General features: G+C 46.3%; 1 protein-coding gene across 3 annotated transcripts; it reads left to right on the forward strand.

Annotated features, from left to right (window-relative positions):
- The first annotated feature begins 748 nt into the window (after window positions 1-748).
- Window positions 749-22,053, forward strand: LOC132398381 (transcription factor ETV6-like). 3 transcript variants are annotated; one of them, XM_059977720.1, is made up of 8 exons: window positions 749-1,024; window positions 5,977-6,100; window positions 10,606-10,770; window positions 14,147-14,278; window positions 15,585-16,115; window positions 19,845-19,987; window positions 20,337-20,437; window positions 21,346-22,053. In XM_059977720.1, the coding sequence occupies exons 1-8, from the start codon at window positions 959-961 to the stop codon at window positions 21,449-21,451; spliced, it is 1,368 nt and encodes a 455-aa protein (XP_059833703.1). In that variant the 5' UTR covers window positions 749-958; the 3' UTR covers window positions 21,452-22,053. The 3 variants fall into 3 exon arrangements, with proteins under 3 accessions (XP_059833703.1, XP_059833704.1, XP_059833705.1); XM_059977721.1 differs by having other exon boundaries at window positions 5,980-6,100; XM_059977722.1 differs by lacking the exon at window positions 10,606-10,770.
- The last annotated feature ends 2,081 nt before the right edge of the window (window positions 22,054-24,134 follow it).

The following is a 24,134-nucleotide window of genomic DNA, read 5'->3' on the forward strand; positions in this document are numbered from 1 at the left end:
ATGGACAGTTTCCGTGGGAGTTTCACTGTACAGGAGAGACGGAGGAGATGTCATTTGATGGGATAACATTAGATGGAGAGTCATTGTAGAATGGAGTTTTGATGAATAATAGCAATCTTCCCATCTTAGTATCTCCTGCAGGGTGAGTGTTGGCATTGGAAGCATGGTGACAATGGATTGCCGGTACATTCTCACTGTGTTGGTCGGTGACACAAACAGCCCACTTCACTGTATGTTTCAATGTACATATGAAAAATAAAGCTAATGTTTAGCATTTTTAATCTTTATCTTGTCTGTGCGTGTTTGTATATAAACTAGTCGAGTGTTTTGATGTACGTAAACAAATAAAGCTAAATTTTATCATTTTTCATCTTTAGTTTGTGTGTGTACCAGTTGTCTGTGTATATATGAGGTGTGGATATCAACAGTGTGTATACCAGCTGTTCGTGCATGTGTGCATACCAGATGTGTCTATATACACAGTACGTGTGTGTGTATACCAGCCATGCACATGCATATCAGCTATGTGTGTGTATAAGCGAGTGGGGGGCGTTGGGGGAACCAGTTCGAGGCCGCCCTGTGTCCGGCCAGCCTTTTGTGCCCCTCCACGGCTCAGTCCTCGCTGCCGGCACAGTGTTGACATTAAAGCCGCCGCCACCCCCGCCCCCGCCCCCGCGCGGAGCCGCCCCCTTTCCTGCCGCTCGCCGGCCACTGCGGGGAATTCACGTCAAAGGTTGGCTGGCGATCCATGAGCAACGATGAGATCAACAGGCCGCCAGCTTCCTCTTCCCGGAAGGAGGGCCGCGCTCCAGGGATGTGATTGGCAGCGGCCGGCCGGAGCGCCGCTACTTCCCCCTGCTCGGCGCTGAGGCTTCCCGGAACCCGGCTGGGGGCTGCGGGTCGGCCCGGGGCCGCTTCCCCCTCGCAGCGGCCCACAGGCAGGAGGCCAGCGCGGACCATGTCGGAAGCGGCGGCGGCAGCCAGTGCAGGCATGTCCGAGGCCTTCGCCCAACCTCACATCAAGGTAAACACAGAGATTGTGGCCGGCTCCGCGCCGCAGGAGAGCCCGGTGTGCGGGGCCTTCGGGCCGGGGGTCGGGTTGGAGAGCTGGTGTGTCGGTAGGTGCCCTTGGGCCGGGGAATAGCCCGGTGAGGGGGGCCCTCGGGCCGAGGGGCGGGGTGGGGAGAGCCGGTGTGTGGGGCTCGGCTGGTGCCATCACAGGGGGAGGAGAGGAACCCGGCCGAGCCGGATCGGGAGGCTGGAAAGTTGGACCACCACCCACCCCCTTTAAAATAATACTCCGACTTCCAGGAAGGGAGCTCGGGGCTCTGGTCTGCGGCCAAACGTTTGAAGAGCCGGGGGGCGAGACGCAGGGTTTTAACCCTTTGCTGGCAGCCTTTGTGCCGACTTGTAGAAGTAAATACTGCGCTGGGTTTGCATTGCGTGCCGTGACCCCGGCTCCCATCCACACTGCCTGCGTTCACTTCCCCGCAGAGACGCTTGATTGAAATTGGATCCGATGCCCTGGCTGAGGGAGCCCTCGGGCACTTCTGGGTTCGCGGTCTCACAATGACGCAGGTCGTTCTAACCTGGGGAATTCGAATCCGTCTATTAGTGCCACATACACCGTGAACAGCTTTTGTTGTGCGTGCCATCCGGGACGGATAATTCCATTGCACCGAAGCAGTGAAAAGGAGAAATAGAATCCAGAAATAGTTTTAGGTTACAGAGAAAGTGCGGGTAGGTATCTGCCGCAGACGTGGGACTTGATGCCAGTGAGATTTGACATGCAGTGGCTGCATACTACTTAAACCTCCCTTACAACCCATCCAACCAGCCCATCATTGCAGGAACTCCCAGTGGAATTAACTAATCAGACTCCTGTACTTCCAGTGCTTATGTACCAGAGCTTGTAGTTACAAATACAGCACAGGAATCTGAATTAGGTTTATTAGCATATGCCGTGAAATTTGTTGTCTTTGAGTACAATGCAATACATAATGGAGAAAAAAAAACTATGAAACCGTAAACTAAGCTCTTGAGAACTGTGCTTCTGCTTCTGCAGATGCTAGAAATCCAGAGTAAAACACACAGAATGCTGGAGGGGATCTGCAGGTCAGACAGCATCTATGGGAACGATATAAACCGCAAGGTTTTGGGCGGAGACCCTTCATCAGGACTGGAAAGGAAGGCCTTAGAAGCCAGAATAGGAAGTTGCGTAGAGGGGAAGCTAAAAGGGGATTGGTGAGACCAGGTGAGGTGCGAGGTGGAAGAGGTAAAGGGTTAAACAAGGAGGAATCTGATCGGAGAATGGACCATGGGAGAAAGGGAAGGAGAAGGGTGGTGATGGGTATGGAGAAGATGAGGTGTGTGAGGGGATCTGGAATAAGGAATGGAAAAAGAGAGAAGGGGCAGGGCAAGAAATTACTGTAAGTTAGAGGAATCATGTCCATGTCATCAGGTTGAAGGCCCCACAGAAGGAATATGAGGTGTTGCTTTTCCAATGTGAGAGTAGAGGAGGCCATGGATCGACATGTCTGGATGGGAATGGGCAGGAGAATTAAAACTGTTGGCCACTGGAAAATCCTGCCTATCGTGGATGGAGTGAAGATGATCTTGTAGTTGGCTGGAAGGGGACAAGCTGCAGTTTTTAAACAGTCTCATTACTGAGATCATCTACCAACTATTTGACTGCAAGACATTGTCCTGAAGCTGACCTCATGCCGGGTGTCCTACAACAGAGTGATTAGTGATAGGCAGGCGGGCTGAAGTTGGGTGGAGATGGAAACGCAAAAAACTTCTGGAAAGGAAAGATTAATTGCCTTACAGAACTGAAATTCAGTGATGTCACATCATCAACAAGCTGAGTTTTTGTTACATGCATAAATACAGCGGTGCTAGAAAGTTTGTGAACCCTGCAGAATTTTCTCTATTTCTGCATAAATATGACCTAAAATATGATCAGATCATTGCGCAAATTCTAAAACTAGTTAAAGAGAACCCAAATAAATAAATAACCAAAAAAAAAGTTCATTTATTTATTGAGAAAAAAATGATCCAATATTACATGTATTTGTTGGAAAAAGTATGTGAACCTTTGCCTTCAGTAACTGGTGTGACCTTGTTGTATAGCAATAACTTCAACCAAACGTTTCCAGTAACAGTTGATCAGTCCTACACATCGACTTGGAGGAATTTTAATCCATTCCTCCTTACAAAGCTGCTTCAACTCTGGGATGTTGGTGGGCTTCCTTGCATGAACTGCTTGCTTGAGATCCTTCCACAACATTTCTATAGGATTAAGGTCCAGACTTTGACTCGGCCATTCCAAAACACAATTTTCGTCTTTTTAAACCATTTTGTTGTTGATTTACTTGTCTTTTGGATCACTGTCTTGTTGCATTATCCAACTTCTATTAAGCTTCAGGTGATGGGACTGTTACCCTGACTCTCTACTGCAAAACGTCTTGATAGAATTTTTAATTTTTTGTTCCTTTGACGATTATAAGCTGTCCAAGCCCTGAGTTAGCCCCAAACCACAGTGCTCCTTCCACTATGCTTCACAGTTGGGATGAGGTTTTGGTGTTGGTGTGCAGTGCCCTTTTCCCTCCAAACATAGCAATGTGCATTTCTACCAATGTTCAACTTTTGTCTCATTTATCCAGAGCATTGTAGAACATCCAGTGGTCTTTGCAAACTTGAGACCTGGAGCAATGTTTTGTTTGGAGAGCAGTGGTTTTCTTTGTGGTGCCCTTCCATGAACACCATTCTTGTTCAGTGTTCTTTTTATAGTGGACGCATGAACAGAGACTTCTAACAAATTCTGGAGATTTCTGCAGGTCTTGAGTCTTGGATTCTTTTTCACCTCCTTCAGTATTACATGTTATGCTCTTGGTGTGATCTTTAAGGTCCTCTGAAAGTTGTTTTGATCAAGGCATGGTGCACATAAACAGATCTTTCTTAAGAAGAGTTGGCTTTGTCAGTAACCTGACTTAGTGTGTCTTTTTTAAATAGGGCAACCCACACCTCCAATCTCATCTCATTGACTGGAACACCTGACTCCAAATAGCTTTTGTAGAAGGCATTACCCCAGAGGTTCACATCATTTTTCCTGCAAATACATGTAATATTGGATCATTTTTTCTCAATAAATAAATGAACAAATATAATGTTTTGTGTTGTTTATTTAATTGGGTTCTCTTTATCTAATTTTAGGACTTGTGTGAAAATATGGTCCCATTTTAAGTCATATTTGTGCAGAAATGGGGAAAATTCTACAGAGTTCACAAACTTACTAGCACTACTGTATTGAGGTACAGGTACAATGAAAAACTTGCAGTGACGTCACAGACAACATGGTGAACTTGAGTTATGCATAAATTTTCCGTAAATTATGCCAGACAGTGAAGAACGAGACAGTGTAAAACAGCACACGAGCACAAAAGCATTATTAGAAACAAGACCATTGTAGTGCAGGAGGTGGTCTGTAGTGTTCCATTGCTGAGGTAAGGGTTAGGGTTATGTCAGTTGGTTTAAGAACTTCATGGTTGTAGGGTTGTCACTGAATAGCAGATCAAGGATTCTAATCCATTGCAGGTTGGTGCGACTAGGTGAGAGCAAACATTCGGCTCGGACTAGAAGGGCCGAGATGGCCTCTTTCCGTGCTATAGTTGTTATATGGAGGAAGTGGGGAAGAGAAAGCTGACTGGAATTTCTTGGAGAGGTTAAAAATGAAATCTGGTGATCCCACCATAAATTCTAGAAGCTATGTCTAGTCATCTGAATATCGAATTGGGGGCAATGGTGATGCCTACATCTGAGATGCTACCAGCGTTGGAGGTGATGTTATTTTTTAAAGCAAACTGACATCATTCTAAAAAGCTGTTGATAAGAATAAATAATTAGTTTATTGTTGTCACATGTACCAAGGTACAGTGGAAAATCTTCCATTTTGCATGCCGAGCAGAGAGAGTATTCCATCAGTGCACTGAGGTAGTACAAGGGAAAGCATTAACAAAGTGTTACGGTTACAGAGAGCGTGCTGACAGTAATGTGCAAGGACGTGATGAGATAGAGTGTGGGGTCAAGGATCCAGCTTATTGAACTAGGAAGCCATTCAGTAGTCTTACAGTGGGGTAGAAGCTGTCCTTGAGCCTGGTGGTATGTGCTTTCAGGCTTTTGCATCTGCTGCCTGATGGGAGGGACGGGGGAGAGCAGAGAGAACATCTGGGGTGGGAGGGGGTTTTTGATTATGCTGTCTGCTATTCCAAGGCAGTGTGAAGTGCAGACAGATTCCATGGAGGGGAGGCTTGAGAGCCATGAAAAGTATCAAATGGAATACAGCATCAATATTCTAACTATTTTAGTTGGGCTGGGGAACGGTACGAGGTAAGTGTGATTATGACTGCTAACTGGAGAACGGATTTTACAACTGACAACCTGGGCTGTTTTAATTCTTGTATCTTTATATCTTTATTGTGGGGGATTTTAGCAAAGCATATTTGCTCACTGTGGTTTAAAGATGCATTGTGTCCTGGCAAACATTAATCTCTACACTCTGCAGAAACCAAACCACTGGATTAACTCCACAGGTCGGGATACATGATGCACACTATGGCAGTCAAATCTGAGAAAATTGCACCTGTGATGAATTTCAAAGAGAAAATTTGAGGTCCCTCAAGATTAAACCACCGATACTGTACCTCAGTGTTATACAGTGACAGACCCATCCCCACCGGTACCGTACCCCAGTGTTATACAGTGACAGACCCGTCCCCACCGGTACTGTGCCCCAGTGTTATACAGGAGTAGGCATGTCTCCACCAGTATTGTTCCCCTGTTAGAACAGGGGAAACATGTCTGCTAATATTATGCCACTGTATTTTGATAGTGTCCATGATGTTAAGTGTAACTGATGGTGAAGGTTCCATTTAACTAAGCTTCGGTAATTGATGCAGTTAAATTTGTTTCTCACAGCAGGAGCGAAACGCATATACCCCACCTGTCAGCCCCGTGCCACCATTCCCCAGCTCCATTCACGGGGCTGCTTCCGAGGGTAGACACATGGCAGATGGATCACATACTGTTCCCACCCACCTTCGTAAGTAGACCAGGCAATGTGATGTGCGCATGAAGACGATTCCACTTGTGTGGGCTTTGACATTGACTACATCATCCAATTTCTCACCTTGCTTCTCAGACTCAAATCCAAAGCCATTCTTTTTCCCCATTTTGCATTTCTACTCTTTCCTACCCATTCCTTTACCCTATCCCTCTACCATTCCTCATACCCTTCTAGTCAATCTTTTATCCCTTCTGCCTCTCTCTCCTCCCTTTCTGCCTCTTTATCTTCTCTGTGCCCTGGAATGTGCAACTCCAACCTCCTTTCCGTCTCTCTGTACATCCTCCCTGATCCAACCCTCCAAGCTGATCTTTCGCTCCCACTTCCTGCTTTTCCATCCTGCCTTCTTGACCTTCCACTCTCCCTTGCTGCATCTCTACCCACCCGTCTTCCTGGTTAACTATATTTCTAGCCTCCTTTGCACTATCCTCTCCTCTTCCCATATGCGCCTCTTCCTCTACATATTTTCTCTTCCCTTTGTAACTCCTCTCCTGCCCAAAACTGCACTCATTTCCATCTTTGATTCTGATCCTGGCTCCCTCGCCTCCTTGTGTTGCCTTCCCACATCACGCTGCATTGACACCTCTCTTGAAGGAAGATGGTTGTATCTGTTGGGCATTAATAAGATCAGTGCCATGACTGCTGAGCTCATCGAGCAGTGTCCTGGGCTTAGGCATCTTCAGCTGCCTCATTGTACGTTCAGCTGCAGGGATGTTTGCCGATTGCCAGAATTCAATTACATTCACCTCAGCTCACTCCCCTTCAATTCCTCACCATTTCACAGATACTACACTTCCAATCAGATGACCTCTCAATTTTCCCCACTCGACCTTCTGTCAGCTATTCACATGACTGGTCTATCCCTCACTCAGTTCTCCTTCACCAGCATCTAATATGTTAGCAAACGTGGATGAATTACACATGATCACTTATTCCCAATTATTGATATTGACTGTGAATTGCAATTGTTCCAAGATCAATGTTCGGTTACAGGTACCAATCAGAGAATGACCTTGTTCTTTCTGCCCATTAACCAATCTTCAGTTCACATGAGTATATAACTCCAGTCCAAGTACATTAAACTCTCCTCTGTAGCACCTTTATCAGTACCTTCTGAGCATCCAAAGAGAACATAGACCACTGCAGCACAGTACAGACCCTTCAGCCCGTGGTGTTGTGCTGCCCTTTAAACCTATTCTAAGGTCAGTCTAACCTTTCCCTCTCAGTTAGCTCTCTAATTTTCCATCATCTATTTTCTTATCTTAAGAATCTGTTAAATGACACTAATGTATTTATCAAAACCACTATCCCTGACAGGACGTTCCATGCACTCACCACTCTCTGTATGAAAGACTTCCTCCGACATCTCTCCTGTACTTCCCTCCAATCATCTTACAATTATGTCCTGGTGTATTAATCATTTCCGCTTTGGGATCTTCTGAGTTCATATCCTTTTCACGTCCATCATTAAGGACCCCCACCATGCTCTCTTATCACTGCTACCATCGGGCAGGATCCTTGGGTCCTACACCACCAGGTTCAGGAGTAGTTAATAATACTCTACAACCATCAGGCGCCCGATCTGGCGTGGACAACTTCACTCATCATGACTCTGAACCCATTCTACAACCTATAGACTCATTTGCAAGGACTTTCTACAACTTTCATTCTCTTTTTTTTATTTGCACAATTTGTCATCGTTTGCACATGGGTTCTTTGTCAGTCTTTGTTTATGTATAATTTTTCATAAATTCTATTGTATTTTTTATTTTCCTGTAAACATCTGCAAGAAAATGAATCTCAAAGTCGTATATGGTAACATATAATTGCAGTGGTAATAAATTTATTTTGATATAGCTTTCTTAATTTAATTCTTTTAAGCCAAGCCTGCTGCCTGTTCTACACTTTATCTATCATTTCTAAACGTGAAGAATCCTATAGTATTTAATTTCCAGTTTCTAACTGTGCTTCATTAATGATAATTACTTATTTACTTCTAGTTGTTAATAGTTCATTGATCTTGACATGAATCACTGTGTCTTCAGTTTTTATCCCTGCTCTAAATCTGATTGTAGAATCATAAAGTTATACAGCATAGGGGAAAGGCCCTTCAGCCCATCTCATCCATGCCAACCAAGTTATTTATCTGAGTCAGTCCCATTTACCTGCATTTGATCAATCTCCCTTTAAATCATTCCTAACCAGGAACCTGTCCAAATGTGTTTCTAATATTGTAATTGTATCTGCCTCTACCACTTCCTAGTTTTTTTTAGGAACTTATTCTTCCCCTGTGCCATCAGATTTCTGAACGGTCCATGAACACCACCTCACTTTTGGCTCTCTTTTTGCACCGTTTTAACATTCTAAATATTTTTATTGCAGCTTATAGTAATTTTTTATGTATTGCACTGTACTGCTGCCACAAAACAATAGATTTCACAACTTGTCAGTGATGATGCACATGATTCTGATTTTTCTGGCAGCTCATTCCATGTACCCAGCATACTCTTAAAACTGCTCTCCCTGGCTTTAGATTTCCCCTAACCTGGGAAAAAGACTTTTGTCTTACCTTTACCCCTCACGACCTTGTGATTGTAGATATTTCCTGGTATTTGCATGCTTTGTTCTTTCCCCTGACGCGTAGTCTGGTTACCGTTACCCATTCCCCTGCCCTGCACCATTGCTTTGCCCTCGCTCTGTGACCTTCTGAATTGCCAACGTGCCTCTTGGCACACCATCCACAAGGCACAGGCTGAGTACGTGCTGGCATACTCTCTGCGTACTTCGGGTGGTGAATTGCTACTGTGTCTAATGGGTCTTGGGCACACGTATATAGCTAAGATGCCTACGACTTTTGCACAATACTGTATTAGTTAACGTGGAATGGAGAGCGAGTTTGTAAATCTGGCTGGAGCAAAGGGTGTTGGGAATGGTGAGGGTGGAGCACTGTGGGAGGGGTGTGGGACAGGTGGCAGAGAAGGAGTGTCAAGGGAGGGGGGTGATGAGTACGCAGTCACACTCAGCCCTAAGACACCAGGCAAGGTCATTTGATTCCGAACAATTGGTTTATTGATCATTACAGAATGTCTCTCTGGTGCTTTCCACTCCCTCCCCTCTCCCTGGCCCCTTCCCACTCTCAGTGCACGATAGGAACCCATATCAGAATCAGGTTTATCATCACTAACATATGTCACGATTTTGTTTTTGCAGCAGCGCAGTGCAATACATAAAATTGCTACTGTACTGTGCACACAGCTTGGGCACCCTAGCTATATATATGTGGCAAGACCTTTGCAAAGTGCTTTTCATTCTTCCCACTTACCATGTGGGTGCTCCAGTTTCCCCTATGTTCCAAAGCTGTACGGGTTAGTAGGTTAATCGGTCATTTGGGTGTAATTGGGCAGAGTGGACTCGTTGAGCTAGGAGGTCCTGTTACCGGGCTGTATCTTTAAATAAATAAAATCAAGTACTCTGGGCGTGGACTGAAAGAGGTCTGAACACGTTTGACACCCTCCAGGACGAAGCTTCCCACGTGATCGCTGCACTCTGCCTGTCGAGACACTACCTGCTACCATCTCACTGTGTATGCCAGTTACAAAGGAGCCGTAGTTCCCTGTCCTGCTGATCCTTGGTACATTATCACTGCCAAAAAGAAGGACGAATTATTCCAATCCCTTGCAACAGAGGCCTTCCAATCTTCCAGCAGTACTTCTATTTTCATGTACTGCCCAAGTGAGCAACTTTATATTGCATTCTGACTTTTTGTTTATCACTTCCCGTACCTTGGCATCCTATCCTGAGCAAGTGTGGGTTTCTTACACTCCCTTTTTATCTCAGAGACTATGATTAATTAATCCCTGTGCCAGTCTCCAACTGTTGCCTCTCCTTCAGCCACTCAGCCCTATGAGGCTTCATCTAATGTGACGCCTTCCCTAACACTTTTTGAAGGAGATGGAACCACTTTCGCCTTTCTTCACCCCTTCTACCCTCTGCTCTTTGTCTGAAGACTGTCCTCTGTCAGAATAATAGATTCTACTTAAGCGTTTGCTGTGACAGCCTTCCGCACATCCTCCGCTAATCCTTTGGTACCGAGCCCCTACTCGCTCAGCACTGCCCACCTAAATGGCAAGTTCACGTTATATTAGGGGGTGCGCGTACATGCATGTGGGCACGTCTGTTTTTTTGGGGGTGGGTTTGAGCAGCGGCATTGCATTGTGGTGGGTGGTGTTTGGGGGATTAGAGGGTGGGTTGCAGTCATGGAGGTTCCAAGGTTGGGGCTGGGGTCTCTATGTGGAGATTGCCCAGTTGTAGGGTTGTACAGCACAGAAATGGGCCCTTTTGCCCATAAAGTCAGAACTGCTCGTGACAGTGTAAAAGGTTGCTCTCCCCTGCTGCTCTTGAGGAGTGGGGTACCTGTGTGCCGTGGGGTGGGAGCAGTTCCACACTTCTTGTGTTTATCGGCCGGCACTGTTTACGCCCCGCAGGACTGCAGCCTGTGTTCTGGAGCAGGCTCGACGTCGGTCAGTGGCTGAAGTGGGCAGAGCAGGAGTACTCTCTGCGCCCGATGGACTGCAACATGTTTGAGATGAACGGCAAAGCCCTGTGCTTGCTGACCAAAGAGGACTTCAGGTATCGCTGCCCGCACTCAGGTAAAACGCCGCCCTTCAACCGGGCTACGTCGTCGGGCTGGGGGGGGCATTCCGCTGGAAATCATGGTCGCCTTGTGCAGGACCCACAGCTGAGGGTGAAAATGAATCAGAATCCGGTTTATTATCACCAGCATACGTCATGAAGTTTGTTTTGTAGCAAGATAATATTAATGGGATTGTGTCTGTGGCTTGTGGGGTTGAAGGAATCATGTGGAAGACGGCCTGTCCATGGGGCTGGGAGTACTTGACCCCACCCCCTCTCTTTAACTGCTTAGCCTGCGATATCTCCCCCCCCCCCGTGCAAATGTTCACCCTCCAGCTGCATCACCACTCCTTTGCTTCTTGTACTTCTGATTTTCTCCAGGCTTGTTTACTGGCCTCTCATTTGCTGAACTGTTGCCCCTTCTGTAAATGCCCTCGCTTCTCCTTCCACACCTTTCTGTGCCCTGCTTTCTCACTTCTCAATTGGTTCCCCCCCCACCCCCGGCAGGATTTCCTGGTGGCCGCCCATTTCAATTTGACAGCCCATTCCCATTCCAAAAGTCCATCCATGGCCTCCTCTAACGCCATGATGATGCCAGCCTCAAGATGGAGGAGCAACACCTTATAATCCATCTGGGTATCATCCAAATTGATGGCATGAACATCAATTTCTCTAATCCCCAGCTTCTCACGTCATCCCTCCTCTCCTGCCTATCTGTTCTTGGACATTGTCCCCACCCCTTAGTCCTTGCCTTAACCCCTGCTTCTCATCACAACCTGTTACCACCTTTATCCTTTCTGTCATCCCAACAACCTTCTGCCTTCCGTGTTTTTATTGCCTTCAGTCCACTGCGACCTGCCCCATCGCTCCTCTATTTTGTAGCCCTCCCCTTGGCTTCCTTTAACCCCTCCCCTTGTGACCACTTACTGCTTTGACCCTGGTGTCTCCCAACCCAGTCCCACTTTGCTTCATGCCCCATCCTGGCCACCCCTCCATGTCAAAGTTCAGAGTACATATACTATCAGAGTGTGTGTACCTTGAGATACGTCTTCTTGCAGGCAGCCACACAACCAAGAAACACAATAGAATCCACAAACCCCCCCCCCACTCCACAAAGACCAGCAAACATCTAACGTGCGAAAAAAAGAACAAATTGAGCAAATAATTTAAAAAGTAAACAACTAACACTGAACATGAACTGTAGAGTCCCTGAAAATGGGACCACAGTCATGGAACACACACAAAATGCAGGTGGAACACAGCAGGCCAGGCAGCATCTATAGGGAGAAGTGCTGTCGACGACTTGGCCCGAAACGTCGACTGTGCTTCTCCCTATAGATGCTGCCTGGCCTGCTGTGTTCCACCAGCATTTTGTGTGTGTTGCTTGAGTTTCCAGCATCTGCAGATTTCCTCGTGTTTGCCACAGTCACAGTTCAGTGCTGAGGCGAGTGCAGCTAGTCCACGAGGCCAATGGCTGCAGGGCATCTGCTCCCAAACCCGGCTGCGTGGATCCAGTGCTCCTGCAACAGCTTCGTGATGGAGAGAGGGGGTCGGGTCAAACGTAGGCAGACAGGACAGACTCAGGTGAAGGGTCCTGGCTGACGTGGAGTAATGAGTTGCAGCACTGGTTCGTCCTTCTCCACCCCGCCCATTTCCATCCTTGATGCCTTAATCTTTATCATCTGACTTGGCCCTTAAATCAGATAAGCGTTGGTTTACGTTCTGCTCACCAAGTCCTTCTGGATGCCATAAAAATGCCATATCATTCAGGCAGTTCAAAAGCGCAGTTCCTAAAGGGAAATTACAGGCTATACATTGCAGTAAACATAGTCCAGAAAAAAGTAATGTGGTGGAATAGTAAATTTGTGAGCTGCCCGCAAAGCATCGCTGTAAATCACCAGCACCATCTTGACTAACCATCACCACCTCCTCTACCTCTGTAATCAGCTTCATCCTGTGATCTGCAGCTCACTTACTTTTCCCCCCCACCTTATTCCCTTTCCTCCACATTGCACCCCAACTTCTCTCTCTTCTATTTTCCGACAGCTATCGATGTTCTTCTGCCCCTTTTGCTCCTTAGGATATCTCATTTTGTTCTATGAACACGTCCCTCCCGATTCTCCGCTGTCTTTGTCCATGCACCCCTCCCATCTGATCCAACGTTCATCTTGCCCTTCCTCCTTGTTCACCCAGCTTTCAGTACTTTTTCTACACCCCCCTCCCCATTATTGTTCTGCAGCCCTCTTCTCTCAGTCCTGCTGCCCCCACCCTCTGGACAAATTTCTCCCTTGCCTCCCCTGGTCCTCCAGTGATTCACCACCCCTTGCCCCCATTGATTCCTTGCTCTCCGATCATTTCAAATGCCAGTAATCATCTTGCCTTGACTGCCCCCCAGCCCCCATTGACTTTATCGGGAACTTATTCTGCATCTCTCGGTCTAATCATCCCTCTCTGGTCCTTGACTCACTTTTATCAGAATCAGGATTATTCTCACGGATGTGTGTCATGAAATTTGTTGTTTTGTGGCAATAGTTCAGGGCAATAAATAATATGCTATAAATTACAATAAGTGATACATGCTCATTGGCCACTTTATTATGTACCCTTGTATATTTGCTCGTAAATATCGAATCAGCCAGTCTTGTGGCAGCAGTTCAATGCAGAAAGCATGCATATATAGTCAAGATATATAGTATCAAATCACCGGTACAATATAAAATCACAACAACTATATATAGTATCGTTGTTGTGAGACCAAACATCAGAATGAGGAAGAAATGTAATCTATGTGATTTTTGACCATGGTGGTTGGTGCCAGACGGGGTGGTCTGAGTATCTCAGAAATTGCTGTTCTCCTGGGACTTTCAAGCACAACAGTCTCTATAGTTTTCAGAGAATGGTGCAAAAAACAGAAGACATCCAGTGAGCAGCAGCAGTTCAGTGGATGAAAATGCCTTGTTAATGAGAGAGGTTAGAGGGGAATGGCCAGACTGGTTCAAACTGACAGTAATTTAAGTAACCACACATTACAACAATGGTGCACAGAAGTGCATCTCTGAACACACAACATGTCAAACCGTGAAGAGGATGAGCTACAGCAAGTAGACCACTCCTGTACGTAATAAAGGTGCTACAGAGCACTTCAATAAATTAAGCTGTGCCAAAGAGAGAGAAAATAGTGAGATAGTTTTCAGGGGCTGGTTCATTGTCCATAAGGGAATCTAATGGCATTGGGGAAGATACTGTTCATTAAACTTGAGTGCGTGTCTTCAGGCTCCTGTACATCCTCTCTTTATGGTAGTGATGAGAAGAAGGCATGTTCTGGGTGATGGGGATCCTTAATGACGGATAATAATCATTGATTTCACGGTTGCTGGCTTCTTGTACTCTCAGGCGATGTCCTCTACGAGTTACTGCATCACATTTTGAAGCAGAGGGAGTCACCCGTGTGGTACCCACCGTTCCTGCAGTGGGGGAGTACGCCACATAATCCGCCCGAGATCATCCTTCACAATCACTTGGAAAGTAAGTGTTTACGGGACAAACCAGTGAACTTAGTCTCTCCTTATAGATCAATCACCCCATCCCGATCGCATCCTTTCCTGTAGTACGGTGCCCAGAACAGCACACAGTACTCTAGCCATAACTCCACTCAGTGCCAGATGGTCCGTGGGAGCACAGGTCAGGGTCGGGGGTTATTGATGGCTCAGTGCAGAACGTGACAATGACAGCAACTCCAGGTAGGAAGCTATTTCTGGCCTCCAGGAAGGGAGAGAGGCTGTTCCATTGCCAGCTCTCAAAAGTGAAGTCACTGCCAGAGTGTTAACAGCAAGGAGTACGGTCAAGTGGAAGGGGAACTAATGGTTGAAAACGTTAGGACCAGTGGATAAGGAAATCAAATTGAGGATCTGAATACAGAGTTTGAACTCTTTAAAAGAGGGAGAGAGGAGGGTGAAACAATGAAAGAGAGATGCGTATAGGGAGAAAGAGAGGGAGTGTGGGAAGACAGGAGGAGACAGATGGAGTGTGGGGGAGAGAAAGGAGAGGACAGAAAGATTGATGAAAGATATAGAAAGGGAGGAGGAGGAGGATAAAAGAGGGGGATAGAAGGTGGGGGTAGTGAGAGGGATGGGGAGGGATAGAGGGAGAAAGGAGAGTGTGAGAGGAGGATGGAGAAGGGTAGAGAGAATGGGAAGGTATGGGAAAGAGAAGAGTGGTGGGAAGAGAGAAGGTGGCTGGGGAGGGGTATAGAGTGGTACAGAAACAATCAGTTAATTATCTGCAATGTATTCAGAATTATTCACAGTGAGAGAGACAGCCGTTTTAACAGATTTATTTTTGCTCTGTTTTCTTGGGTCACTGGGATTAATCCTGGGACAACAGACGCTCACATAGGATGAGTGAGGATGGAGCCAGTGTTGAATTAGGAGTGCTGGTAGCACCATGACCCAGGGAGAATATTGTTCAGCATAAAATAGATATGGAAAAGGACTTCAAGGTGACAATGGGGGAAAGGCCATTCCCGGTGGGATGTGTGCAGATGCAGTTTGGGTAAACTGGATTCTGAGTTTGGCTGGCTAAGCTGAAACTGAATGAGCGAGGTTTTTAAGATGGAAATGTTACAGCTCCAAGCTAAGGAATAAAAGTCAGAGTTTCCTTGACCATCCAGAATATGAAACAGGAAACTCTTGCCTGTGGCAGAAACCAGGTTGTGAGAAACAGGCTGTACTCAAAGTCCTGAGGGGACATGAGAAAGGAAATGGAAGTGTATGGTTTCCTGAACCTAATATTTTCATGCTTTTAATCCTGTGTGCACCATTTTCTTTTGCAGGTGCGGTGCACAGAAACCTGCGGTCGTCGGAACAGGCCGGCCACCAAATGCAGCCCTCTGTGGAGCGGCTGCTGCAGTCACCGGCGCGCAGCAACCATCGGCTCTCTCCAGAGATGGACCAGGAGAGCTCGCATAACCTCCTGCCATCAGCGGACAGGAACCAAACCCCCAGGTCGCAGGCGGAGAACACGCACAGCTCCTCGCCGGACATGGAGCAGAGACTTTCCATTTCCCCGGTCGATGAGAACCACTGCCCCTCGGGCAACGAACAGATGCTACATCCGCAGCAGGCGAACGGCTCGCCACAAGACAACTCCCGCTACATCCAACTAATTCCCACTTCCATGATGAACCCCATTATCTTTAACAGCAGGCAGCCATTGGAGTTCAGGCCCAGACCGTCAGAGGACAATTCACACAAGGAGAAGCCATTAAACCTTTCCCATAAGGAGGAACAGCTCTACAGGAACCATCTCATGGTCCCAGTGCAAGCTCAGGAAGAGCCATTGATGCCCATTGGGAGGATTGCAGGTTGGTAATCAATAACCCTTGCCAGGGACCATGTAAAATTACAGAACTCAACCTCAGCTCCTGGCTAGTGGTGATGGGTCTTGTTGCTGGAATTGCCAATTTCAGGGAATCACATTTGCCGGCCCGTTTGGATCAGAATCGGGTGTTTGTCACTGACATGTCGTGAAATTTATTGATTTATGGCAGCAGTTCAATGCAATACATAAAATATACTCTAAATTATAGTAAGGAACTATACATTTTTTTGTTCATTGTTTTCATTGTCTGTTCAGAAATCTGTTAGCAGAAGGGAAGAGGCTGCCCTAAAGTTCTGAGTGTTTGTCTTCAGGCTTTTATACCTCCACCCTGATGGTGGTAGTGAGAAGAGGGCATGTCCTGGGTGTTGAGGGCCTTTAAGGATGGATACCAACTTCTTGAGGCATTGCCTTTTAAAGATGTCCTTTGTTGGGGAGCCTTGTCCCTGTGATGAAGCTGGGCTGGGTTTATGACCCTCTGAAGCTTTCTCAAATCCTGTGCAGTGTGGCCCGTCTGGACCAGACGGTGATGTAACCGCTCCGAATACTTCCCACGGTACAAAGTCGTCCACCTGAGGTAATAGTTTAGGAAATGTTACCTTGATTGTGACTGTGCTCTGTCACAGCTGCCCCTCTGTTCTCCCCATCCTCTTCCCTTAACATCAGAAACAAGCTGTTTCTCAGTCCCAGTTGTGATGAGAGGCCCTTGACTTGAAATGGGAACTGTTCTGTTTTCTCCCAGCTTCTCTGCGTGCATTTCCATCATTCCCTGCTCTTGACTCAGATTTCCAGGCTCTTTCTTTTGAGGCGTTTACTGAGTAATGTGCTCTCGTGATCGAGTAAGGCTCCTGTACACCGAAGTGAGTAAGGAACCGCAGTGTCCTCGGACAGAGAGCCAAAGGTGTAGGAAGAGGGAGAGACTGCTGTGCAATTGGTGTCAAACTGGGAGTGAGAACCACAATTCTGGGAGGAGCTCCTATCCTCCCAGCCTGTGCTTGAGAGAGAGTGCCAGTATCCCAGAAAGTATAAATTATTTCAGTGTAGGCTCTATGTTGGATCACCTGCACACACACACTCCGTCTGGCTTCAGTGCCCTTAACTTGGCACTCTGGACCTGTGGTTTAAAGGGCACCTTTGTCCTTAAGTTCTACTGTTGGACAGGGCTTCGTGATGTTCTGAGTCTAGCTTAGACCTAAGACAAAGGAGCAGCATTAGGCCACTTGCCCCGTCAATCCTGCTTTGTCATTCCATCATGGCTGATCTCATTTCCCAACTCGACACCATTCTCCTGCCTTCTCCGTGTAGCCTTTGACACCTTTACTGATCAAGAACCTATCAGCCTTTGCTTTAAGTATACCCAGTGGCGTGGCTTCCACAGCTGCTTGTGGTAATGAATGCCACAGATTCACACCCTCTGCCTAAAGAAATCCCTCCTCTTCTGCAGGGATTTCCTTTCGGCCTGACGCTGTGCCCTCTGGTCCGAGACTCCCCCACAATTGCAAACGTCATTTCCATGTCCGCTTTAGCTGGGCCTTTCAATATTGGGTAAATTTAATTGAGATCCCTCGTTCATTTAAACTCCAGTGAGTGCAGGTCCAGAGTCAGTGAACACTCAACTTTAACCCGTTCATTCCCATGGTCATGTGAATGCCCCTAGATCCTCTTCAATGACAGCACATTCTTTCTTAGAAATGAGGCCCAAAACTGCTCACAGTATTCCAAATGTGGTTTGACAAATGCCTTATAAAACCTTAGCATTACACCAGTGCTTTTACACCCTTAGCACCTCTGATTTCAGAATTCTCTCCTCATTTAGGAAATAGTCTACACCTTCATTCCTTTAACTAAAGTTTATGACCTACACCATAGAGCTTCAGTAGGGCCAGACACTGGCGCTTACCTGGATGTGCATCAGGAGCAACCCACTTGAGAAAGCTTTGATCTGGCAGTTGGGTGAGGGAGAGCAGGTAGCTGAGGCATCGCCCGCCTCACTCCAGGCTGTGAGCGTGTTCAGCCCATTTCCTCTGCTGAATGGTGTACATGGAAGTGAGCTTGGCCAGTGCCAGGCAAACTGTGCCCCCCCACCCCCTTGGCCCCATCACCGACTGTCCTTGCTTCTTTTCCTGGCCTGAGCCAGAGCAGGAGCCTGCATGGGAATAGGATTTGGCCAGTCAACCCCTCAACCCTGTTCCCCATGCAGTAGAATCGTGCTTGAAGGACATCCCTTTAGAACAGAGTTGAGGAGGAATTTATTTCGTCAAGAGGGTGGTGAATCTTTGAAGTTCATTGCCACAGGCAGCTCTGGAGCAGATCATTGGATATATATAATATTGAGGTTGCTAGAACTGTGATTAGTTAGGGTGTCAGAGGTTATAGGGGGAAGACAGCAGAATGGGGTTGAGAGGGAGTCGTGATGGAATGGCTGGAGCAGACTCATTGGGCCGAATGGCCTAACTGCTCCTAATTCTGCATCTATCTCTTATGACCTTGTCACCCAGTGTTGGCCCTCGTGTTTCTCGGTCCTCTCAGACTGATCCAGGGTATTTTGGACAATTGCAGGTGGAAGGGGTCTTGAATGCTGACAAAATAGGAAGATGGCTTGTTTTTTTCTTTTTTTTTGGTGATTCTTATTCTTCAATGTACAAGCAGCCTCCCCATGTCATTGAGAGAGGGGTCACTGTTCTAGAAAATGAGCTGTACCCTGTAACACAAAGCTGAGTCACCTGTGCACGTATCATCAAAACTGAGTTTGGGAAAAAATGTTGATTTACTTATTTCCTCATAAATTCTGTGAGAGTGAGTTTTATTCTGTCTATCAAGTATTTGGGTAGTGATTTATGAATTCTGTAAGGGTGAATTTCTGTTACCCAAATGGCCATAACGTGGCGGGTCGCCTATAGTCATAGTAAAATAAAACACAGTGAGTGTGTGTTCCGTTATATCCCTCTATCTTTTTCAAATGTTATGGATTAAATATTTACTGTCACCAGGATGAGCTCCTGTCCCCTTCATACAGCATAGTGGAATCTTCATTGTGTACCGAGAGGGTGTATACGGAGGTTTCACAGTTAGTCTTGAAGGAGATGGTCCTTGACAGTCTCTGCCTGTATTAGGAGTTCGGATCTGAGTGTAAGTTCAAAGCCAAACCATTAGTCAGAGGTAAGATTGCTTCATAGGTCAACTTAGCAAGAGATCAGGGGAAATTAGTGTCCATATGACAAAAGGAGCAGAATTAGGGTATTTGGTCCATTGAGTGTTCTGATATTCATACAAGGCTGATTTATTTTCTCTCTCAACCCCATTCTCCTGCCACCTTCCAGTAACCTTTGATGTCCTTACTAATCAAGAACCTATCAAGCTCTGGTTTAAAAATATCCAATGACTTGGCCTAATATCCAATGACTTGGCAATGGAGTCCACAGATTCACTACCCTCTTCCTAAAGAAATTCCTCCTCACCTCTGTTCTGAAGGGATGTCCTTGTATTCTAAGACTGTACCCTCTCGTCCTAGACTCCACCACTTTAGGAAATATCCTGTCCATGTCCACTCTACCTAGGACTTTCAATATTTGATATGCTTCAATCAGTGAATGAGACTTCGGCTTTTTATAAGAACCTAGACATTCTTCAAAACAAAATGCACATTTTGGGTACGAGCCTGTTGAAGACTAGAGGTATGTAGCTTAACTCTTGTTGTTAATGTTGTTCTCCACAGACTGCAGGCTCTTGTGGGATTATGTCTACCAACTGCTGTCGGACAGCAGATATGAAGCGTTCATCCGATGGGAAGATCACGAGTCAAAGGTTTTCCGAATCGTGGACCCTAATGGCCTTGCACGTCTGTGGGGGAACCACAAGGTAGGGCCATCATGGCGAGACTGGGTACTCATGGGCGATCCTCATGTTCGTTAGGGTCATGTGATGTTGGAGCAACTAATAATACAGATGGGGCTCGTGACCCATTGATGTTACTGCAAGGCATGGAGATGGGGTTTGTAATGGTCAAGCTTTCAGGTGGTGAGGGACTCGAGCAGTGTTTTCACTCCCCACCCCCATTTCACTGAGTGAACTCTTTTCTCCCAGAAGAAGAAGAAACTGCAATGTAGTGGGTTCAGCTCACACAGCGGTAATAAAAGGAGAATTTACAATTGTTACAAGGCTTCAAAGTGTGCAGCAGTTTAATGGTCCAAAACTCTCTCCTAAACAGAACAGAACAAACATGACGTATGAGAAGATGTCAAGGGCTCTTCGCCATTACTACAAACTCAACATCATCAAGAAGGAGCCTGGACAGAGGCTCCTGTTCAGGTACTGAGCATTTGTGGTGGACCTACACTTTTTGGAAGATGGAACGGGTGTGTTTGTGTCTGCAAGCAAGCATGATATATCCCTGTGGGTAGGGAATGGGGGGTGGACTATGGAGGAGCTGGGGTGTGGTGCAGTCAGTGGTGGGTTTATGGGGAGTGTTAGGGTATGGGCAGATCTAGTGGTGAGGATTGTGGAGGAGGAATGGCAGAAGGTCATAGAACACTACAGAAACATGCCCTTCAGCCCATCTATTCTGTGCTTAAATATTATTCTATGTAGTCTCATCAACCTGAACCTGGCCATCATCCTCCACACCCCTCCCATTGTTATACTTAACCAAACTTATCTTAAATGTGGAAATCAAACCTGCATCCACCACTTCTTGTGGTAGCTCATTCCACACACTCACCACAGTCTGAGTGAAGAAGTACCCCCTCATATTCCCCTTAAATATTTCACCTTTCACCTTTAACTCATGACCTTCAGTTCAAGTTTCAGCCAGTCACTGAGTAAAACCCTACCTGCGTTTGAAGTATTTCTACCCCTCATCACTTTGTATACCTCTATAACACCTCCCTTCATTCTCCAGGGGAAAAAGTCTTAAACGGGAAATGGGAGAAGAGGGAACGGAAAGTGAAGTAGAGGGAATGGGAGGAGCAGTGCGAATGGGAAAGGCTAAAATGGGAGGTGATAAAGTGTTGCAACTGGATGTCAGTTTGTCCAGGGTAGCAGGATTATGAGGTGATAAGAGGAGAATGAAGAGGAATATAGAGAAGGTAGGATCTGTACGAAGTGTGGGTGGTGTAGGAAGCACTACTTAGGAGTGGACACGATGGGGAGGCAGAGGATGCTTCATAGCATGCTCCACCTGCACTTCTAATAAGTTTTGTCCCATGGCCTCTCGTCAGGTTTATGAAAACACCGGACGAGATTGTCAACAGTCGATCGGACCGCCTGGAACACCTGGAGTGTCAGGAGATGGAGGAGCCTCTGTACCAGGACGAGGAATGTTGAATGTGGTAGCGGGGGAAACTTGGTACACTTGCTGGATGTGAATTACTTGCCAAGATGTAATGGTTGACGGACTGGCAACCCCGAGTTCTGGAGCAGAAAGTGGCTCAGTGAAGTGCTGGAGACACTTGCGGCTCACCTAGTAGTACTCCAGTATATCGCTATATCTATTCTACACTGCTGTTTCATTACTGTGACAACCCTCAACCATTTATTTGACCAGTGATTGGGAGTTGCTAAAGATACGCAGAGGTTCAGCCCAGACCCGGAAGCCCACAAGAGTAGAAGATGCTCCCGTCATGGGCTCTGTTCTGCTTCGGGGCCAAGGGAGCGGAGCCAGACCTGACTGATAGATCTCGTGCTGGAACTCTGTCTGTGTCAGCCTGCTAGGGTGGGGGAGTGGGGTATCCTGCTGTCCAATGCACTATTTCTCTTAATAGTTATAACTTGAATTTTGAGTTTTTTAAAAAAAAAATGTAATTTCTCGCTCTTTCTCTCTGAGCTCATGCTGAGAATCCATATTTCTGACAAAAAACACACTTTGTATCAACTCTTTTTAAGCAATGCTACACCTCAAATTAAAATGAAAATGGATTCTAGATATGCATGCTTGTGAGGGATTGGAGTTATGTCCACTTGGGGTGATTCTGTGAATCGGCTATCTTACAGATGTCCTTGAAGAGCCAGCAACCACTGTGACAGTTAAAACTTGGGTGCTTGACTATTAGTCATTTACAAGGTTTCATCTACCTTTATGGTCTGTAAATTGTTGTCCATAAATCACAACGGGCACCAGCTGTTTTTATCTAACCAGGTGATGTTTATCTGTGCCAACTCCCCGTACACATTGCAGATTGAACTGGGCATGCTCCTTTTATCCTCGTTCCCTCACCATGGGCAGATAACTTAGCAGCACTGAAGCACAATTCACTGACTTCAAAATTCACATCCTCTGTCAGCTATTGAAATCACTTGGGGGCTGGGATTGGGGGTAGGAGACTGCTGACTCAGTCTGCACCTGTTCTGCCTTGTTAAAGTGTTCTGAATGCTCTGCAAATTTAGTGCATCTAAATATTTATTCATTTCCCTTTTCAATTTGTTTTCATCCTTTCAGAGTGTGTATTCCAGATCACAATCAACTGCCCAACTTGCTTTATTTGTCCAATATTTTCCATGCCTGTTTCCACCTCTCATCCACTAGTTCCTGTTTCCCACCACAGACCCCACTCCCCCACCCATGTGAATCTGGCTCCATCATCCCCAGTACCTAACTTAGTTCAGTTCCACTGTTACTCACCAAACCCTGTCTGGGACTTCCCTCACCTTTATACTGCCTGTCTGCACACTACACTTTGTCCTAATGCAGGGTTTGACCAGAAACATCAATCATGCCTTTTCCTCCACAAATGCTGCCTGACCCGCTGAGTGCTTTTTGTTTTGTTTCAGAGTTCAGCATCTGCACTTGCTTTTGTCTTCATCAGTTTTGTATTTAAAACAATGGTGGGCTTGATACTAAACATGGGGCCCTTGCCTTCTGATACCATGTCAGAGATGTGCATTGAGTTCAAATTCCACAAACAGCACACTAGATAGTTACCCCCATGTAGCTGTATGTACCTTCTACAAACTGCACTGTAGCTATTTATCTAGGCAACTGCAGTAGCACCTCTCAAATCTATGACCTGTGCCACAGAGAGAGACAAAGCAAGGGGATTAGGGATAGTCAGCATGGCTACTTGCATGGGAAATCGTAGTCTCTCATATTTGGACTGAGTTTCTTGAAGAGAATTGATGAGGCCAGGGAGGTAGAAATGTGTTTATGTTAACTTTAACAAACACTCTGACAAGGTCCCATATTATAGGCTGCTCTGGAGGTTAGAGCATGGGATTACGGGGCGTTAGCAATTAGTTACAAAATTGGCACAAAGACATGGGTATAAATAGATCTCTCCTTGAAAAGTGGAATTCGGGCAGATGGGGTGAGGCACTGAGTGAGTGTTAGGGTGTCGTGTCACAGTTTACAAATGTTGATCAGGCCACGCTTGAAGTATTGTGTGCAATTCTGGCAGTCACACAACTGGCTTTTTCAGGTGGCAGAGTTGCATTCAACTTGGTGGAGGAGAGAGAGATTCCAGCTTTTCTGGGCGGCGTAGTCACGAATCATTAGCAAGGGCAAGCAAAAATAAGGCAGGGACAAGCAGAGCAACCATTGTTGGAGAGGACCAGACCTCAGCAAGGTAAGTATCTGGTGAGTTTCTTCTTTTTCATTCTAAATTCTTCATCTGTTCGTACATAGAGCAGTGAATAATGGCTCCAGGGTCTCTTGTGTTCTTTGTTTGAGATGTGGGAATTCTGGAACACCTCCAGCCTCCCAGATAACCACATCTGCACCAGGTGCGCAGAGCTGCATCTCAATTACCTTCAGCTCATATAGGAAACGGAGGTGGTGACAGATAGGAGCTACAGAAGGGTAGTCACCTTTAAGTTGCAGCAGGCAGATAACTGGGTGACTGTCAAGAGAGGCAACCAATACAGAGTACCTTTGTGGCCATTCCCCTCATCAGTAAGTATACTTTTTGAGATATTGTTGAGGGGGCTTGCTTACTGGGGGGTAGGAGAGCCAAAGCGACCTGTTCACTGGTACTGAGTCTTACACTGGCTCAGAAGGGAAGGGAAGACTGCAGTG

The sequence above is a fragment of the Hypanus sabinus genome, chromosome 8, assembly GCF_030144855.1.
Source record: "Hypanus sabinus isolate sHypSab1 chromosome 8, sHypSab1.hap1, whole genome shotgun sequence".
Taxonomy (NCBI): domain Eukaryota; kingdom Metazoa; phylum Chordata; class Chondrichthyes; order Myliobatiformes; family Dasyatidae; genus Hypanus; species Hypanus sabinus.

What these genes read in the sequence shown, in the direction of transcription:
- LOC132398381 (XM_059977720.1), top strand. Translation starts at nt 959, where the DNA reads ATGTCGGAAGCGGCGGCGGCAGCCAGTGCAGGCATGTCCGAGGCCTTC. An exon ending in GCCCATTGGGAGGATTGCAG is followed by an intron (nt 16,116 to 19,844) that starts GTTGGTAATCAA and finishes TGTTCTCCACAG; the next exon opens with ACTGCAGGCTCTTGTGGGAT. An exon ending in GGACAGAGGCTCCTGTTCAG is followed by an intron (nt 20,438 to 21,345) that starts GTACTGAGCATT and finishes GCCTCTCGTCAG; the next exon opens with GTTTATGAAAACACCGGACG.